The sequence below is a fragment of the Ornithorhynchus anatinus genome, chromosome 17 (genome assembly GCF_004115215.2).
Source record: "Ornithorhynchus anatinus isolate Pmale09 chromosome 17, mOrnAna1.pri.v4, whole genome shotgun sequence".
NCBI lineage: Eukaryota > Metazoa > Chordata > Mammalia > Monotremata > Ornithorhynchidae > Ornithorhynchus > Ornithorhynchus anatinus.
In genome coordinates this window covers 42933826-42950684 of record NC_041744.1, presented here as the reverse complement: position 1 = coordinate 42950684, position 16859 = coordinate 42933826, and the positions used below count along the sequence as shown (strand labels likewise).

At 42.4% G+C, this 16859-nt stretch overlaps 1 protein-coding gene across 3 annotated transcripts; it reads right to left on the bottom strand.

The window, feature by feature from the left end:
- Positions 1-2658: 2658 nt before the first annotated feature.
- Positions 2659-11493, bottom strand: LOC103170743 (natural killer cells antigen CD94-like). 3 transcript variants are annotated; one of them, XM_007669959.3, is made up of 7 exons: positions 11211-11493; positions 7821-7895; positions 6672-6755; positions 6161-6220; positions 5645-5796; positions 3543-3643; positions 2659-2955 (listed from the first exon to the last, which is right to left on the bottom strand). In XM_007669959.3, the coding sequence occupies exons 2-7, from the start codon at positions 7891-7893 to the stop codon at positions 2835-2837; spliced, it is 591 nt and encodes a 196-aa protein (XP_007668149.3). In that variant the 5' UTR covers positions 7894-7895; positions 11211-11493; the 3' UTR covers positions 2659-2834. The 3 variants fall into 3 exon arrangements, with proteins under 3 accessions (XP_007668149.3, XP_039770419.1, XP_028937422.2); XM_039914485.1 differs by lacking the exon at positions 6672-6755 and having other exon boundaries at positions 11211-11492; XM_029081589.2 differs by lacking the exon at positions 6161-6220 and having other exon boundaries at positions 11211-11491.
- Between the last annotated feature and the right edge of the window lie 5366 nt (positions 11494-16859).

Here is a 16859-nt window from a genome sequence, read left to right as displayed (position 1 = left end):
ACTATGTGCAGAGCACTGTACTAAGCGCTTGGGATGAACAAGTCGGCAGCAGATAGAGACAGTCCCTGCCGTTTGACGGGCTTACAGTCTAATCACGGGTTTACATGAGGGCCTAGCCGAGAAGACTTCTCTGAGGAGATATGCCTTCAAAAAGGCTTTGAAGATGGAGAGAGTGATTGTCTGTCAGATATGAGAAGGGAGGCCATTCCAGGCCAGAGGCAGGAGGTCGATGGCAAGACAGATGAGATTGAGGTACAGTGAGGAGAGGAGTGAAGTGTGTGGGCTGGATGGCAGTAGAACAGCAATAATTTTAGGTAAGAGGGGGCAAGGTGACTGAGTGCTTCAAAGCTGATTATTCCATTTAATAATTGTGGTATTTAAGTGCTTACCGTGTGCGGGGCACTATGCCAAGTGCTGGGATAGATATAATAATAATAATAATAATGTTGGTATTTGTTAAGCGCTTATTATGTGCCAAGCACTGTTCTAAACACTGGGGTAGATACAGGGTAATCAGATTGTCCCATGTGAGGCTCACAGTCTTAATCCCCATTTTACAGAGGTAAATGAGGCACAGAGAAGTCAAGCGACTTGCCCAAAGTCACACAGCAGAAAAGTGGTGGCTCCGGGATCAGAACCCCCGACCTCTGACTCTTAAGCCCCTGCCCTTTCCACTAAACTATGCTGCTTCGAAGATATAATTGTGTTGAATACAATAATGAGCTGGTATGCGGGCAACTGCTGGAGGTTCTTGAGGAATGGGAAAACATGGACTGAACAGCTCTGTAGAAAAGTGATCTGGGCAGTGGAGGGAAGCATGGCTGGAGTAAGAAGAGACAGGAGGCAGGGAGGTCAAAAGAAAGCTGATGCAGTAATCGAGGAGGATAGGATGAGTTCTTGGATTCACATGGTAACAATTTGGATGGACAAGAAAGGGTGGATTTTAGCGACATTGGAAAGGTAGAGCTGATAGGATATAGTGACAGATTGAATGCGTAGGTTGAATGAGAGAGGGATAACTTGCAGTTAATGCCATGTTTACGGGCTGGTGAAACAGGAAGGATAATAATAATGATAATAATTGCATTTGTTGAGCGCTTACTATGTGCCAGGCACTATACTAAGGGCTGGGGTGGATACAAGCAAACTGGGTTGGACACAGTCCCTGTCCCATATGGGACTCACAGTCTTCATACCCATTTTACAGATGAGGAAACTGAGGCCCAAAGAAGTGAAGAGACTTGTCCACAGTCACACAGCAGACAAGTGCCGAGCCGGGATTAGAACCCATGACCTTCTGATTCCCAGGCCCATGCTCCATCTATTAGGCCACACTGCTTCTTCCCTCCCTTAGAAGAGGTGGCTTCAGAGAAGGAATGGAAAAATCTTTTCTATCAGCTACCTGGGAGGCGGAGGATCTGACTTGGACTATGGGAGGGTGATCTGTTGAACGGTCGAGATTTAGAGCAGACACATATCTCCCTCCTAGCAATGAGATGACTTAATACACAGAACAAGGGGTCTTCTGAGGATAGGTCAGCTGTCCAAACAGGGGTGAGAACTCATCCATCAGATAGTTCATTGCGAGGAGGTCCATTGGATTGTCTATTGTGAGTGAGTTGGGTTAAGCCTTCCATATAACCCAATTAAGAGGACGAGATTGGCTTTGGTGAAAAAAGGAGTCTACTCCCATCGAAAGGACGAGAAGAGGGGATGATGACCAGATGAAGTACTCTAAATTTACTGAAGTAAGTCTCTGGAGAATGTGGCTTAACACAAGATGGTGGAAATACAACTGAAGGGTTGCCAAGATCATTATCGGTTACATAAATTCTGTGTCCTGCAGGGTGCAGTTAAAAGGGAGATGAAGAAATCAGGATTCTCTGTAGGGCTCCTGATGTGAGGAATACTAGCTATCTGATCCCTTGAAGCTGTCCAAAAACAACCAGTGATAGACACAGGACACTTTTTAATAATGGTGGTATCTGTTAAGCACTTCCTATGGGAAGCAGCGTGGTTCAGTGGAAAGAGCCTGGGCTTCGGAGTCAGAGGTCATGGGTTCGACTCCCAGCTCTGCCACTTGTCATCTGTGTGACTGTGGGCAAGTCACTTAACTTCTCTGTGCCTCAGTTACCTCATGTGGAAAACGGGGATTAACTGTGAGCCTAACGTGGGACAACCTGATGACCCTGTATCTCCCCCAGCGGTTAGAACAGTGCTCTGCACATAGCAAGTGCTTAACAAATACCAACATTATTATCATGTGCTTCATACTGTTCTAAACTCTGGGGTAGATATGAGATAATTAGGTCAGACATAGTTTCTGTCCCACATAATGATGATAATGGTGATGATATTCAATGTTTACTGTGTGTCAAGCACTTTACTAAGCGCTGCGGTAGATACAACCTAATCAGGTTGGACATTGTCCCTGGCGCACATGGGCCTCACAGTCTTACTGCCTGCTTTACAGATGAGATAACTGAGGGCCAGAGACGTTAAATGACTTGTCTAAGGTCACACAGCAGAAAAGTGGTAGGGCTGAGTTTAGAATCCAGGCCCTGCTGACTCCTAGGCCCCTGCTCTATCTGCTAGGCGAGGCTACCTCTCTTCTCCTAAGAGATTATGATGTGATTACAGATTAAAGGCTAAAATCCATTCCTCTCAAATCCAGTAGTTTATTTCTCTGTCCACAAGCACAGTATTGCCTTATACAAACACGTAGAAGTGTATTCCAGGGAGCATTGGAAGGATTCTTTCACTTTGCTGAAGAAGACTGCTCTTGGGTATAAATTAGATACATTCTGAAGTTGTTTTAGTCCGAAGAAAGGTGTTTAAAAGTATTTTAACTTACAGATATAGGGATTTTTAATGGTACAATTTTCTGAAAAAGCTGAATGCCGTGATTTGTAAATCCCACAGGTCCTGTCTTTTTGATTCGTGGGAAATGAAAGCCTAGAAAATAGAAAACAAATTAAATGTCTCCCTAGATCGATTAATCAATTCATCAGTGGTATTATTATTATTGAGAGTTTACTACGTGCAGAACACTGTATTGAGCATTTAGGGAAGTACTATACAATAGAGTAGGCACGATTCCTGTTTACAGGCAACTTAGAGCCTGCAGGGAGAAACAGGCATTAAAATAAAATTCATGAGGGAAATAATAGCGTGTAAGTACTGAGGAGATGGAGTCAGTATCAAAATATTAAGGGGTGAACAGCAAGTGCGTAGGTGATGCTGAGGGGAGGGCAAATGAGGAAATAAGGGCTTAGTCAGTGAAGGTCTTTTGGAGATGTGATTTTTAGTCGGGTTTTGAAGGTGGGAGCGTGGTAGACTGTCAGATGTGAAGAGGGAGAGAGTTCCAGGCCCAAGGGAAGACACGGAGAAGAGGTCAGTGGTGAGATGGATGAAGTTGAGGTATGGAGAGTAGGTTGGCATTAGAAGCACAAAGTGTATGGGCTGGGTTGTGCCAGCTGTGTGCGAATTTCGGGGACAATGTGTTAGGGAACAGATGAATCTTCACCGAAGCAAAGACGTACAGTTTGGAAGAGACTTCTGAGCCATCCTCCCATATCCAGGTCCCAGTCTCTTCTTTCAGGTAGACTCCAATCCAGTGGAATAATTGTAATGTGAAGAGTTCCTGTTGGGCAGCCATAAGAAAAAAAGGCAGAAAAATGAATTCACTGACTTTCTTCTTTAGATTATAAACTTCTTAAGGGCAGGACCACATGTCCTACTTTGATTGTACTTTCTCAAGCACCGAGTATGTTGTTAAGCACACACTCAATCCTTCTCCTGAGGTACTGTTGGTTGATTTATTAGTCTTTCGTGAGCATGAGAAGCAGCGTGGCCGAGTGGGACGAGCACGGGCCTGGGAGTCAGAGGATCTGGGCTCTAATTCCAGCTTTGCCAGTTGCTTGTTGAGTAACCTTGGGAAAGTCACTTAACCTCTCTATTTCTCAGGTCTTCTGTTCTCCTTCATATTTAGACCTTGAGCCCTATACGGGACAGGGACTGTGTCCAACCTAATTGACTTGTATCGACCCCAGAACAGAGATCAGTGTTTCACACAAAGTAAGCACTTGACAAATACCATAAAACAAACAAACACTAAAATTACAATAAGTGGGTGGTTAATGAGTCCCTGCTTCCAATCTCCAAACTCTCAGATATGCCCTTATGGGGGCTGGAAGTTCTCTTAGTTAAAGGGTGACATTTGGTCTTCACCATATGTACTGAAGGCCATAGGTAAGAACATAAATTTTAGAGGAAGCCAAGAATTTCAAGCATATGGAGAATGCAGTATCGGTGAGGATTATTTAAAACTGGGAAGGAATCTCACTCATTGGGCTGCTCTCACTAATAATAATAATAATGTTGGTATTTGTTAAGCACTTACTATGTGCAGACCACTGTTCTAAGCACTGGGGGAGATATAGGGTAATCAGGTGGCTCCACGTGAGGCTCACAGTCTTCATCCCCATTTTACAGATGAGGTAACTGAGGCACAGAGAAGTGAAGTGTCTTGCCCACAGTCACACCACTGACAAGTGGCAGAGCCAGGATTTGAACCCATGACCTCTGACTCCCAAGCTCGGACTCTTTCCCCTGAACCACGCACTAATAATAATAATAATGTTGGTATTTGTTAAGCGCTTACTATGTGCAGAGCACTGTTCTAAGTGCTGGGGTAGATACAGGGTCATCAGGTTGTCCCACATGAGACTCACAGTCTTAATCCCCATTTTACAGATGAGGTAACTGAGGCACAGAAAAGTTAAGTGACTTGCCCACAGTCACACAGCTGATGAGTGGCAGAGTCAGGATTCAAACCCATGACCCCTGACTCCCCAGGCCCTGTTCTTTCCACTGAGCCACACTGCTTCTCTAGGTACTTGGACTCTGATCTCTTTTTCTCCAGGTATTTAATAATGTTGGTATTCATTAACGCTTACTATGTGCAGAGCACTGTTCTAAGCACTGGGGTAGACACAGGCTCATCAGGTTGTCCCACATGAGGCTCATAATCTTAATCCCCATTTTACAGATGAGGGAAATGAGGCACAGAGAAGTTAAGTGACTTGCCCACAGTCACACAGCTGACAAGTGGCAGAGGCGACATTCGAACCCATGGCCTCTGACTCCCAAGCCATTGGATGGGGTCCCCTTTTCAGCTCACTTCAGGTTCATGTGATCTGCCATCCACCCTCAGACCCACTTCACTTTATGTACACATTTGTAACATTTATTTATGTTTATGTCTGCCTCCCACTCCAGGCTGAAAATTCACCAAGAGTAGGGAACATGCTTAGCAATTCTGTTGTACTCATCCAAGTGCTTAGTTTAGTGGTCTGCACACAGTAAGTGCTCAGTGAATACCACTGATGGATCAGTCCATTGAAATCACGTCTCCCGATTCTTACCTGTAGTTCAAGTACCCTTTCCCCCGGTTTATAAATTGACAAACCGCGATAGATACAGGTTAATTGACTTTTGAGAGATCTCAGGGATTTATAGAGTTCATCTTCATCGGGGTGATCATCAGAGATTCTCGACACTTACCTCAGCCCCCTGCTCAACTCATCCTGGGACCTCACAACCCAACACACAAATCAAAATCAACCTAGAGAATATAATGTACCAGCTCTTCTTGGCTTTTCAACGTAAGGAGACTGGAATTCTGAGCTTCACATGAAGATCGACTCTCTCTCCAAGTTTTACTCTCAGAAAAAAATCTGTAGCAGCTGTGTCGAAACCAAATCCAGTTCTCAGGGCAAGAACAGAGGTGAAGTCCTGAATTTAAAAAGAGATGAATAAATAATGAATGCTATGAAATTGGAAAAGAAAAAAGGTTCTTCATTCCTTCGTGGACCCTGTCACTGCTGGTTCCAGTCTACATACTCCCTACTAAATATTTTGAAATCTAGTTTTAACTGATGGTAATGTGATTCTAGTGACATCTAGTTGGACGTGGGCTTTATTTCGTCAAGAGAAATGAAACTGACTAGGACAAAATACTGAGTTTTCTTTCCAGCTCCTGTCCTGCCCCATACATCACATTTGCACATAGTAAGCGCTTAACAAATACTATCACTATTATTATTATTTGCCTGACATGCCCCTGACGAGAAAGCAGAATGACAGAGTCATCACCTACCTCTTTCAGGTCTTTCCACCAAAGCTTTTTGGACGGGGCTTGGATAGTCTGGAATAGAATCTATGCCAGGGATGGTAGTGATCAGTAGCATGGTGGTGTATATTTTAACTCAATAAAATAGCTAAAAAGAAACATTTTTAGTATAAAAGTAATGAGAAGGTTAACGATTCAAGATTAGAGAATAAAAATATAAGAATGACAATTGTGCTACTTGTTAAGCACTTTCTATGTGCCAGATGTTTTAGATCTGGGAGAGAAATACATCAACCACGTCAGACACCGTCCCTATCTCACATGGGGCTTACAACCTAGGTAGGAGGGAGAAAAGGGATTGAATCCCCATTTTACAGTTGAAAGAACTGAGGTACAGAGTGCAGTGGGATCGGCAAGTGGCAGATCCCAGATTAAAACCCAGGTCCTGTGCATATTATACTAGGTCACGCCGCTCCTCACATACGTTGCAGAACGCTGTACTTGGAAGTGATCTTTTCTTAAAATCTCTGCAACTTACGGTATGATATCAGTGCACCCACTGTAACCACAAGGACAAGACAGAAAATTCCAAGGATCCCAGTCAGAAACCTCCAGAGAGAACCTGCCAGAGAGAAAAAGGGAGTTTGAGCTCAAAAAAACTCCAGGAACAACAACTGGCTGGGAGTCTTGACAGAAATTGGGGAGAATGTGGAAATGGATAACTACAACTACCCAATAAGAGCTTAAAAGCAGCAGCTTAAAAGCAGGGAAGCAGCGTGGCTCAGTGGAAAGAGCCCGGGCTTGGGAGTCAGAGGTCATGGGTTCGAATGCCAGCTCTGCCACTTGTCAGCTGTGTGACTGTGGGCAAGTCACTTCTTTTCTCTGGGCCTCAGTTCCCTCATTTGGAAAATGGGGATTAAGACTGTGAGCCTCACGTGGGACAACCTGCTTACCCTGTACCTCCCCCAGCGCTTAGAACAGTTCTCTGCACATAGTAAGCACTTAACAAATACCAACATTATTATTAAAAGAAACATTTCCAGGACAGACACCATTGGTATATTGCTAATCAGGAGAGGCGATCTCTCCTCTCTGGGCTTCAAACTCCTCGTAGGTAAGTAACATGCCTAACAATTCTGTTATATTATACTCTCTCAAGAGCTTAGTACAATGCTCTGCACATTTTAAATATGATTGATCAATTGATTGTTGGATTAATTCCCTGCTCCATTCTTGCCTGCTGAATGGCTTGGGGCAAGTGGCTTAACTTCTCAGTGCCTCACTTTTATCTTTTGTAAAATGAGGATTAAATACCTCTTGTCCCCATTTATTTTACTATGATCCCTATGTGTGTATTTACTCTGGCAGTTAGTAAGGTGTTTGGTACCTAGTAAGCACTGAATAAATACTCCAATTATCATTATTAGTGATATTATTACAATGCAAAAGTGAGGAGAAAACAAACAGCCCTGTTTCAGAGCAAAAAATATTCAAACATGCCCAGGAACCTCTGTCTAGAGTTCTTGATCTATAATTTTCTCTATCATACTCCTCTTTACTTTCTGGCTACTGTGGATCCTGCAGCAAGCTTCAGTTTTTGAGTTTTGGGGCTTCGTTTCCAGAGAGAGTAGGATAAAAATGTTCAATCCATAAATTTTGTAGGGCCGGGGTGTGCAATGTGGCATACCTCTATTTGTCAATCTTCTTTCCTGAGAGTTCTGGAGATCTGGTTCTGTATAAGTTGTCTGTCGCTCACTCATCTCTGCAGAAGGGAAGTGGAAAGGAAAAAGGGTTCAAACTCTAGGGCAGTGGTGAGAAAGAAGGCAGACTGTTTATCCCGTAGGAGCTGGGTGCAGCAAGTAGAGCCTGGGGTAGAAAAGATCCAGCCTTCATCCCTTGGACTTCTGGAGTTGTTCAAAATGGCACATGGGATAATAGTTCTGGGAAGGCAATTAAGTGATCACCCCATGTCAGCTGGAATAATCTGTCATTTGTCCATTTCAGCCCTATTTTCCTAATTAGTTACCACGATGTATGGACACGTATTCTTCCCTGCCTCCAGCTCCCTTTTCCAATCCAGAAGATTGCAATCTTGCCCAGGTTTGAATGCCTTTTGAAATCCAACTTCTTCCCAGTGGCACTTCCCAACGAATTTTCACTTCCACAGTTTGTACCAATCCCTAAGGTGGTGGACTGAGGTCTCCTCAGCTACTTTGGGACTCCTGGGACAATCATAGGAGCACAGGGAAGCCAGATGGTGCCTCAGCATTCCTCCAGTTTTTCCCTTCCAGAAAAGGATGTGAATCAGGGAATGCTGCGGAGCAATGCAAACCCCAATCTTCCATATCTTAGGCCTTTACCCTGCCCCCTTGTCTCTCAGATAAGCTCCCCAAACAGCCAGGGGATCCAGCCATATGCCTTAACTCCTTAGGCTCCCTGTGGGAAGTTTGGAGGGGTCTAACCACCTTTTCTGTCCCTCAGATTCCTAGGAAAACATCAACTCTCTGGCAACCAGGAGCCAATCATGTCCCCTACGAAATGCAGACAAGTAGATTAGAGTTTGAAAGTGAATTTGAATAGAAAAATAGATCTTATCCTAATTAGACAACACACAAGTAAAAGAGTTCTAATTTAAACTGCCTCTTCTCTAGAATGTGGCCCTCTAATATAAATCTTTGCTTCCCCCCCAGCATATTTTGTACTTTCCCTCAACTCTCCTGGTATGTGTTTCTCTTTTGGAGAACCAGAGATTTCAGTTTAACCCTTTCAGATTCTTCCCTCTGGATTGCCAGATGCCAGAGTGAAACTGCTGGTAACCAATGCCATCGTTTCCTCACTCACTGTAGAAGTAGGGAAAATGCAGAAATCCCTTGGAGTTTCCAACAGACCACCACCCTCCCTATATTAAAAGCCTTCCAGGAATTACATTTCCCCAATTAATTTTCAGTCCCCCAAGTCTAGTAAACACATAAGATATCTCAAGCATTTGTGTACTTATCTTCACCTGCCTTGAGAATATATATATGTGTGTGTGGGTATGTATATATCTACACACGTATAGGTATGTGTTTATTCAGTTGTCCATTCAGTTATTTATTTTGAATACTCTGTTTCTAAATATTTTTATGCTTTTCTGTCTCATTACTCTCAGGAGCTCATTGTGGGTAGGGAACCTATCGCTTCTTCATACTTCCCAAGCACTGAATACCCATACATTTCCCTCAGTGGATACTAAATAAATGCTATTAATACAATCACTACTACTAATAACAATAATAATAATAATGATGGTATTTGTGATGCTCTTGCTATGTGTCAAGCACCACCGCCCCGACTCCCTCCCTCTGCTCTACCCCCCTCCCTGCCCCACAGCACTTGTGTATATAGGTACATATTTATCATTCTATTTATTTTATTAATGATGTGTGTATATCTAGAGTTCTATTTATTTATATTGATGCTATTGAGGCCTTTCTACTTGTTTTGTTTTGTTTTGTTGTCTCTCTCCCCCCTTCTAGACTGTGAGCCAGTTGTTAGGTAGGGATTGTCTCTGTTGCCTAATTGTATTTTCTGAGCACTTAGTACAGTGTTCTGCACACAGTAAGTTCTCAAAAAATACGATTGAATGAATGGATGAATGTTCTAAGCACTGGGATAGATACAAGGTAATCAGGTTGTCTCACATGGGGCTCAGAGTCTTAATCCCCATTTTACAGATGAGGTAACTGAGGCACCGAGAAGTTAAATGACTTGCCCAAAGTGACACAGCTGACAAGTGGAGGAGCCAGAATTAGCACCCATGACCTCTGACACCCAAGTCCTCTGCTCTTTCCACTAAGCCAGGCTGCTTCTCCTTCTATCTTACTTCTCTTACTTTGTACTTCCTTACTTTTTTATTACTACCTATTATTACTATTAATTGATTGTTTACTATAGCAGTAATAGTTGTGTTATTGATTGAGTATTGATAGTCAAAACACAGCTCTTTCTTATTGACTTACTTACACCATCTTCTCTGTATCTTGTCCAGAATTGGGAGTCTTTCAGCCATTAGTATAGTAAATATAAATGCCATATATTTATATAAATAAATATATAGTAAATATAGTAAATATAGTGAATATAAATGTCAAATGAGATATCAGATTGATCCAAAATACTTTGGAAGTTAATTTATGAAATGTTATCTGATGGACTGATAAGCAAGACTGAGAAACAAGAGGTCAATGGGTTAATTTATTAGGACGAAACTGAATGAAACTGATGTCTGTGAAGAATGCTTCAGGTTAAATCACGTAACAAAACGTTATCAATTCAGTACAGAACAAATACTAATTAATGCATCTTTCCCTTAGAGATGTCATTTTTCAAAAAAACATGAACATTTACTTTTGGGCACCTCAGTTATGCTTGTGACTCAACATGAATTTATGCACTAAGTCAATTGAAACATAACTCAGATATATTTAGGTGTATAATCTGTAAATCTTGAATATCTGAATCACTACAGTTCTAAAACTTCAAGTATTTCAAAATTTATCAAAGCATATGCAGAATGGAAAAATTGATTTTAAAATGAAGAATCTGAGATATATCAATGCTATTGATGCCTGTTGCTTTGATATCTATCTCCCCTCTTCTAGACTGTAAGCCCACTGTGGGCAGGGATTGTTTCTCTTTATTGCTGGAATGTACTTTCCAAGTGCTTAGTACAGTGCTCTGCACACAGTAAGCACTCAGTAAATACAATTAAATAAATACATAATTTCTTTGTAGATTTACCTCCTTTTCATCTCTTTATTTCATTCTCAAATGAATCTCTCCCTGAAATCCATGTATTCTGTATTATTTACAATGCATGTAGACTAGGGGCTCAGAAGAGCACAAAAATCTGTTAAATTTTGAACTCCAAAGCATTTCCCAAAATAAATCCCCAACTCTCCACCTTCTGATTCATGTCATCTTCAGATTATTAACCCAGAATAGATTCTCACAGAAAAATTGCCTTTCCGTGTCTCTTAATGCCTCTCATTTCCCGAAGGGTACTGAAGTGGAAAACAAAGCATGTGGGAAATACCTGCAGGAAGGAGGGTCTTGGAGCTTATGCAGAGAGATGAGCGTTTGCAGAGAGATGTGCAAGTAATTCTGGAAGACGAAAGGAATCCCGGAGAGGAGCAGGAGACTCCCAAGATTGTTGAGTCCTGGACGTGAATTTCAGAGGTGAAGAAAGAAAGTTAGACACTGGTTGATGGTCAGATGCTGACGGCTCTGTGAAAAATGGGTTAAGTGAGCTGAGTGGAAAAAGATGTATATAGTCCTCCAATGCAATTGAACAGGAAACTCACTGTCTTATTTTTTGCCCAACCTACGAGCACTCTTGGAGTGAGGGAGGAGGAGGTGGGGGAGGTAGAGTGTGTCACCAAATCACTTAACTTCTCTGTGCATCAGTTACCTCATCTGTAAAACAGGGATTAAGACTGTGAGCCCCACGTGGGACAACCTGATCGCCTTGTATCCTCCCCAGGGCTTAGAAGAGTGCTTTGCACATAGTAAGCGCTTAACAGATACCATCATTATTATTCATCCCCATTTTACAGATGAGGTAACTGAGGCACAGAGAAATTAAGTGACTTGCCCAAGGTCACCCAGCTGACAACCGGCGGAGACAGGATTAGAACCTATGACCTCTGACTCCCAAGCCCGGGCTCTTTCCACTAGGCCACACTGCCTCTTGGGTATCAATATGTGTATAGGAAAAATAATCTCTGGTTTTCAAAAATGATGCTATTGCTTGTGAAAGTCTATCCAAGTTTGTTGGAATGACTGAAAAGACCAACGAATGGCTGGAAATCCTTAATGATGGCACTTGTTTAGTACTTACTATGTGCTGGACACTGTGTTTAATGCTATGGTAGACCGGTGATTATAAGATCAGTCACATTCCCTGTCCCATGCAGGGCTAGCAATCTAAGGAATAGAGACCAGGGCATTTCTTTCTCATTTTACAGATGAGAAATTCAAGTGTAGAGATGTTCATTGACTGTTTAAGATCACACAGTAGCCCAGGAGCAGAAGCGGATTAAATTTGAGTCTCCTGAGTCCCCCTTTCATGCTATTTCCCCTGGGCCGCATTACTTCTCAGGCTTAAATTTCAATACCGAGCTAATGAAGTTGTTATTTACAAGGCCCAATTTTCAATTTTCCTCTTGTTATCTAGAGCTTCCAAACATCCCTCTTCAATGAGAAAAATTCTGAAAGTATTCTGGGATATGTAGAGAGAGTTTAACTTGAGCTAGGGGTTTTGAAATTTGTTTCCTTTTATACTGTTACTGAAGCAAGAAATGGAAAACAGGTTTACTCTGCATATATAAGGAATACGCTATCCTAGAGTCAAGATGTGTGACTCAAAAACTTTGATTTAACAGAACAGTTGCATTGTGGGGGGTGTTTTCTGAAATTTTATCTGGAAAAATATTAGGAAATTCCTTTATTTACTACTTACATCTGCATATAACATCACTAAAGTCTTTCTTCCTCTCTCTTAGTAAAATTCAAAGCCTAAACCTCAAATTACCTAACTGAGAAATTTTAGAGTGATGTTGATTGTTCACAGCAGGTGGGAAAAATTAAACTGTTCTTTTTTTTGTTGTTAATTTTTTTTTGGTATTTGTTAATAACTATGTGCCAGGCACTGTACTAAGCCCTGAGGTAGATGTAAGCTAATCAGGTTGGATATAGTTCATGCCCCACTCCCATTTTCTATAAGTTATATCGCTTCTTTGTTCTGACCAGTAACTCTGGTAATGATCTTTCACCTTCAATGAAGAATTTGTCCATTTTAGGTTGACCAATGGCCTTCTGGACATCTCCTCACACCACTGAACTCCTCTCTTCATCAATCTTCAGTATTTTTGGAAATTCAAGTGCTTTCTTTAAAAATGACAGCCTGTGGTGAAGAGTTCGTAACTTCTATAACTGGCATTGGATATTCTTTATAGGCATAGGATTGTTGAAGCTGGACAATGTTCTTGTTGAGCACTAATTCTCCAATTCACCAATTCTCCTCTAAATGAACTTGCCCCCCTCGTTCAATAACTTCTTTGTTTCTCTGACACAAATTATGGATAGAACATCCTCCAACATCTAGGGAAAGAGGTAGCAGGGAGGGAGTTACTCCAAGATCTAGGGAAAGAGGAAGCAGGGAGGGGGTTACTTATCTGTAGTGTTCAGTGAAATATCAGGGCAGGAATGTTTTTGCATAGGTAGGTCATCAAAGTAAACTGACTTTGAGACATACGCATGTTAGGGTATTTATGGTCAGTGGTAGATATCAACTATCAAAACTTTCTGGATGTATCTCCAAGTTGTAAATATTCACAGGGCGATTGTAACTTGGGATACGATATCAACCTTTGTGTAATACTAGCTGTATCCCTTGTTTCATAGAGTGGATGGAATCTAGAGTAAGATATCACACAATAACAGCTGTAGCTCCTTGTCGAATGCATCACGGGATAGCTGAATATGACGTATGCTTGCACATTTAAAACCAATTATTGCGTAGTAATCCGAGTGTGGGTGTTTCAGTGATGCGGAAAAGGACCACGGAGCCCAACGCCATAACAGAATTTACAGAATTCAATTCCAACGACGGCAAACTGACTGACAGTTCAACGATTCCAGGAAGTGGAATAAAACAGATTAAGAAGGTCTGCATATCCTTTGGGTGACTGCCAAACTGTGATATCAGGATAAGATTAGTCTCTAGACCAAACTGAAGGTCTAGAGAGCTGTTAGATCTCGACCTCATACAGGTGATTATGTCTGATTTCTTGAACCATCATGAGACCATCACTGATCGTCCGTATTCAATATCCCATGCAAGACAGAATTACAGAAAATGAAGTTCTGCAAAACAGCTCCACTGGGTGGGACGGGTGAGGAGAATGAGCAACAGAAGGGCACTCAAATCGCTGTTGAATGGGAAGCTGTAATTGGGAAATGGAAAACAAGGAGAACAGAGAAACCATGTTAAGGATGGGGTAAAACAAAGCCTCAGACAATGCTACCTCTTTGTTATAAACTGGGAGTAAACTGCTGAAGATTAGACCAGCATGACATGTCGCTATCAAGAAAGTCTCTCTGAAAGAAAAAGCTCTGTAAGGAACAAATAACAAAAAGGAAAGGAAAGCAGCAGAAATACTGAACATGATGACACAACCAGAGACACAAAACTAATTGAACAGAGTGGCCAGGACATGGGTCCCTCACTGGCTTTGTTGAGAAACTAAGAGGCAGATTTGAAAACAATAGGAGCATCAAAAGGTAGACATATGAACACAACAAAAGATAATGTCTACATACTGACTTAGAGTGTTTCAAAACACTTTGGGAAGGAGTCTCGTTGGGCCTAGATCTCTTCAGCCACATCAGTAGCATCATCTCTGAACTGAAAGAACAGATATGTATAGCCTTTTTCATAATGTGATAGTTCCAAACCTTAATGGATCCAATAATCTAGTGATTATCCCGTTAGCATCAACCAGAATCATTTTTCCTACCTCTCACTTTGTTTTGAACTCACACCAAAAACCGTGTTTGCCCCTGGACACGCCAAGGAAAGAGGCACAGGCCCTTGCTAAGTTGTTTACTCACTAGAGCTATTTGACCGAAACCACACAGGAAACCTCATAGAGAGCCTCTCCGTGCAGAGCTCAGAGCAAAGTTCTTTCCTCGCAGAGACTCTCTGGCCCCCTGACAACAACCTTATTAACCCAGGATCCAGAGACGGAGCCGCAACAAAAAGGACGGTGTTTGCTGGGTCACGACATGTTCCCAAATCATCCACATGAAGGCCAAGTCCAGGCCAGCGTGATTTCTAGTTGTGTTTTCTGCATATTCTCTGTGTAAGTGCCTACTGAAGATTTTAGAAAAAGAGTCGTGTCCTTTCCCTGTCACGGGTGGGATGTGACAGTTTGTTCTCTATTCCCCCATCTGAGATAGCTCTGACCACTTCAACAGGGGCACGGCTCAGAGTTTCACACCTGCTCACCACAGCCACAAGCAAAATGGACTTCAGCATCCCTTGAACATGACGTGTCGTCGGGTTCGACTTCTGACCAACCCCGACAAATACACACAGGGCTTTTCTTTCCTTTCTGCTACGGCTGCATCAATCAGCCCCATCCTGGATTAAGAAGAGCTCCATTTAACTTTATCTTATGAAACTTAAACTGAAATCCCCTTTACGCTGGTGGCAGCAACTGTGACCTGGTTTCTGTTCAGGGAAATGGGGTCTATCCTCCAGGCAGGAAACTCCCTCATCTCCCCTTGAGCCTGTGTCCTTCTATTTCTGAGTATTATCTCCTCAGTGAGCCCTGCTTCCCCAGGGACAGTCAAACAGTGACCGCCTGAGACCTCCATGTAGGTTTCAAGCTGTTTATTACAGGTTCACCTATCTATGGTTGCAATAGAAAGATTCCACTACGTCCAACCTCGGCATCTCAGTGTCACACTAATCAGAATCTCAGACTGGAAAAAATGAGATTTGTGTGCACTTAGCTCTTTTTTTAAGGGTATTTTGTAAGTGCTAACTCTTTACTGAAGTGGAATATCTCATACTATTTTTGTGTTTTGTGTTCTGGAGGAACAAATCAGAAGACAAATGTCACCAGGAACCTTGTTCCTTCATCCTTTTCTACCACCATACATCAGGCTTCTTTCAAGGATGAAAGTTAAAGGGGAACTGATGTGAAATCAAGGAAATATGACACTTCATCCCAGAAGGAAATTCCAAACTAGTCTGCTGTCTGACAGGTGAATCAGAGCAAGTTAGTTGTGCCGATCTTTCAGAAGAAAAATGCTGCCAAGATTCTGTTTCCATGGCCAAGTGCTTATAAAGTCATTAGGCTAATAAAAGGGGGTTCTCTCAGCAAAAGGGAATATCAGATACCGTGCATTCAGGTGGTCACAGGTTCAGAGAGACAAGAGATCAAAATTCACCTCATACTAAGTCCAGGATGTGTAATTAGTTGGAGAATCTTCCAATCAGCATTTGGCTATACACTCCCACCCTAACACACCTTCACCCCTGAAACACTGGGAAGCAGTATGGCCTACTGGAAAGAACACAGTCCTGGGAGTCAGAGGATTTGGGTTCTAATCCCACCTCTGCCAGTTGTCTGTTTGTATGACCCTGGGCAAATCACTTAACTTTTCTGAGCCTCAGTGACCTCATCTGTAATATGGAGATTAAAATCCCCCTCCATGAGTGCCATTTCAGCCGGGATCTGTGTCCAACTCACTTGCCTTGTGTCTTAGAGAAGCGGCGTGGCTCAGGGGAAAGAGCCCAGGCTTGGGAGTCAGAGGGCGTGGGTTCGAATCCTAGCTCTGCCACTTGTCAGTTGTGTGGCCGTGGGCAAGTCACTTCACGTCTCTGTGACTCAGTTCCCTCATCTGTAAAATGGGGATCAACTGTGAGCCTCACGTAGGACAACCTGATTACCCTGTATCTCTCCCAGCACTTAGAACAGTGCTCTGCACATATTAAGTGCTTAACAAATACCAACAGTATTATTATTACTCCAGCTCTTAGGATGGTGCTTGACACATTCTAATAATAATGCTAATTATGGCATTTGTTAAATGCCTACCAAGTGCAAAACATTGTTCTAAGTACTAAGGTAGATACAAGGTAAACAGGTTGGAAACAGTCCCTGTCCCACAG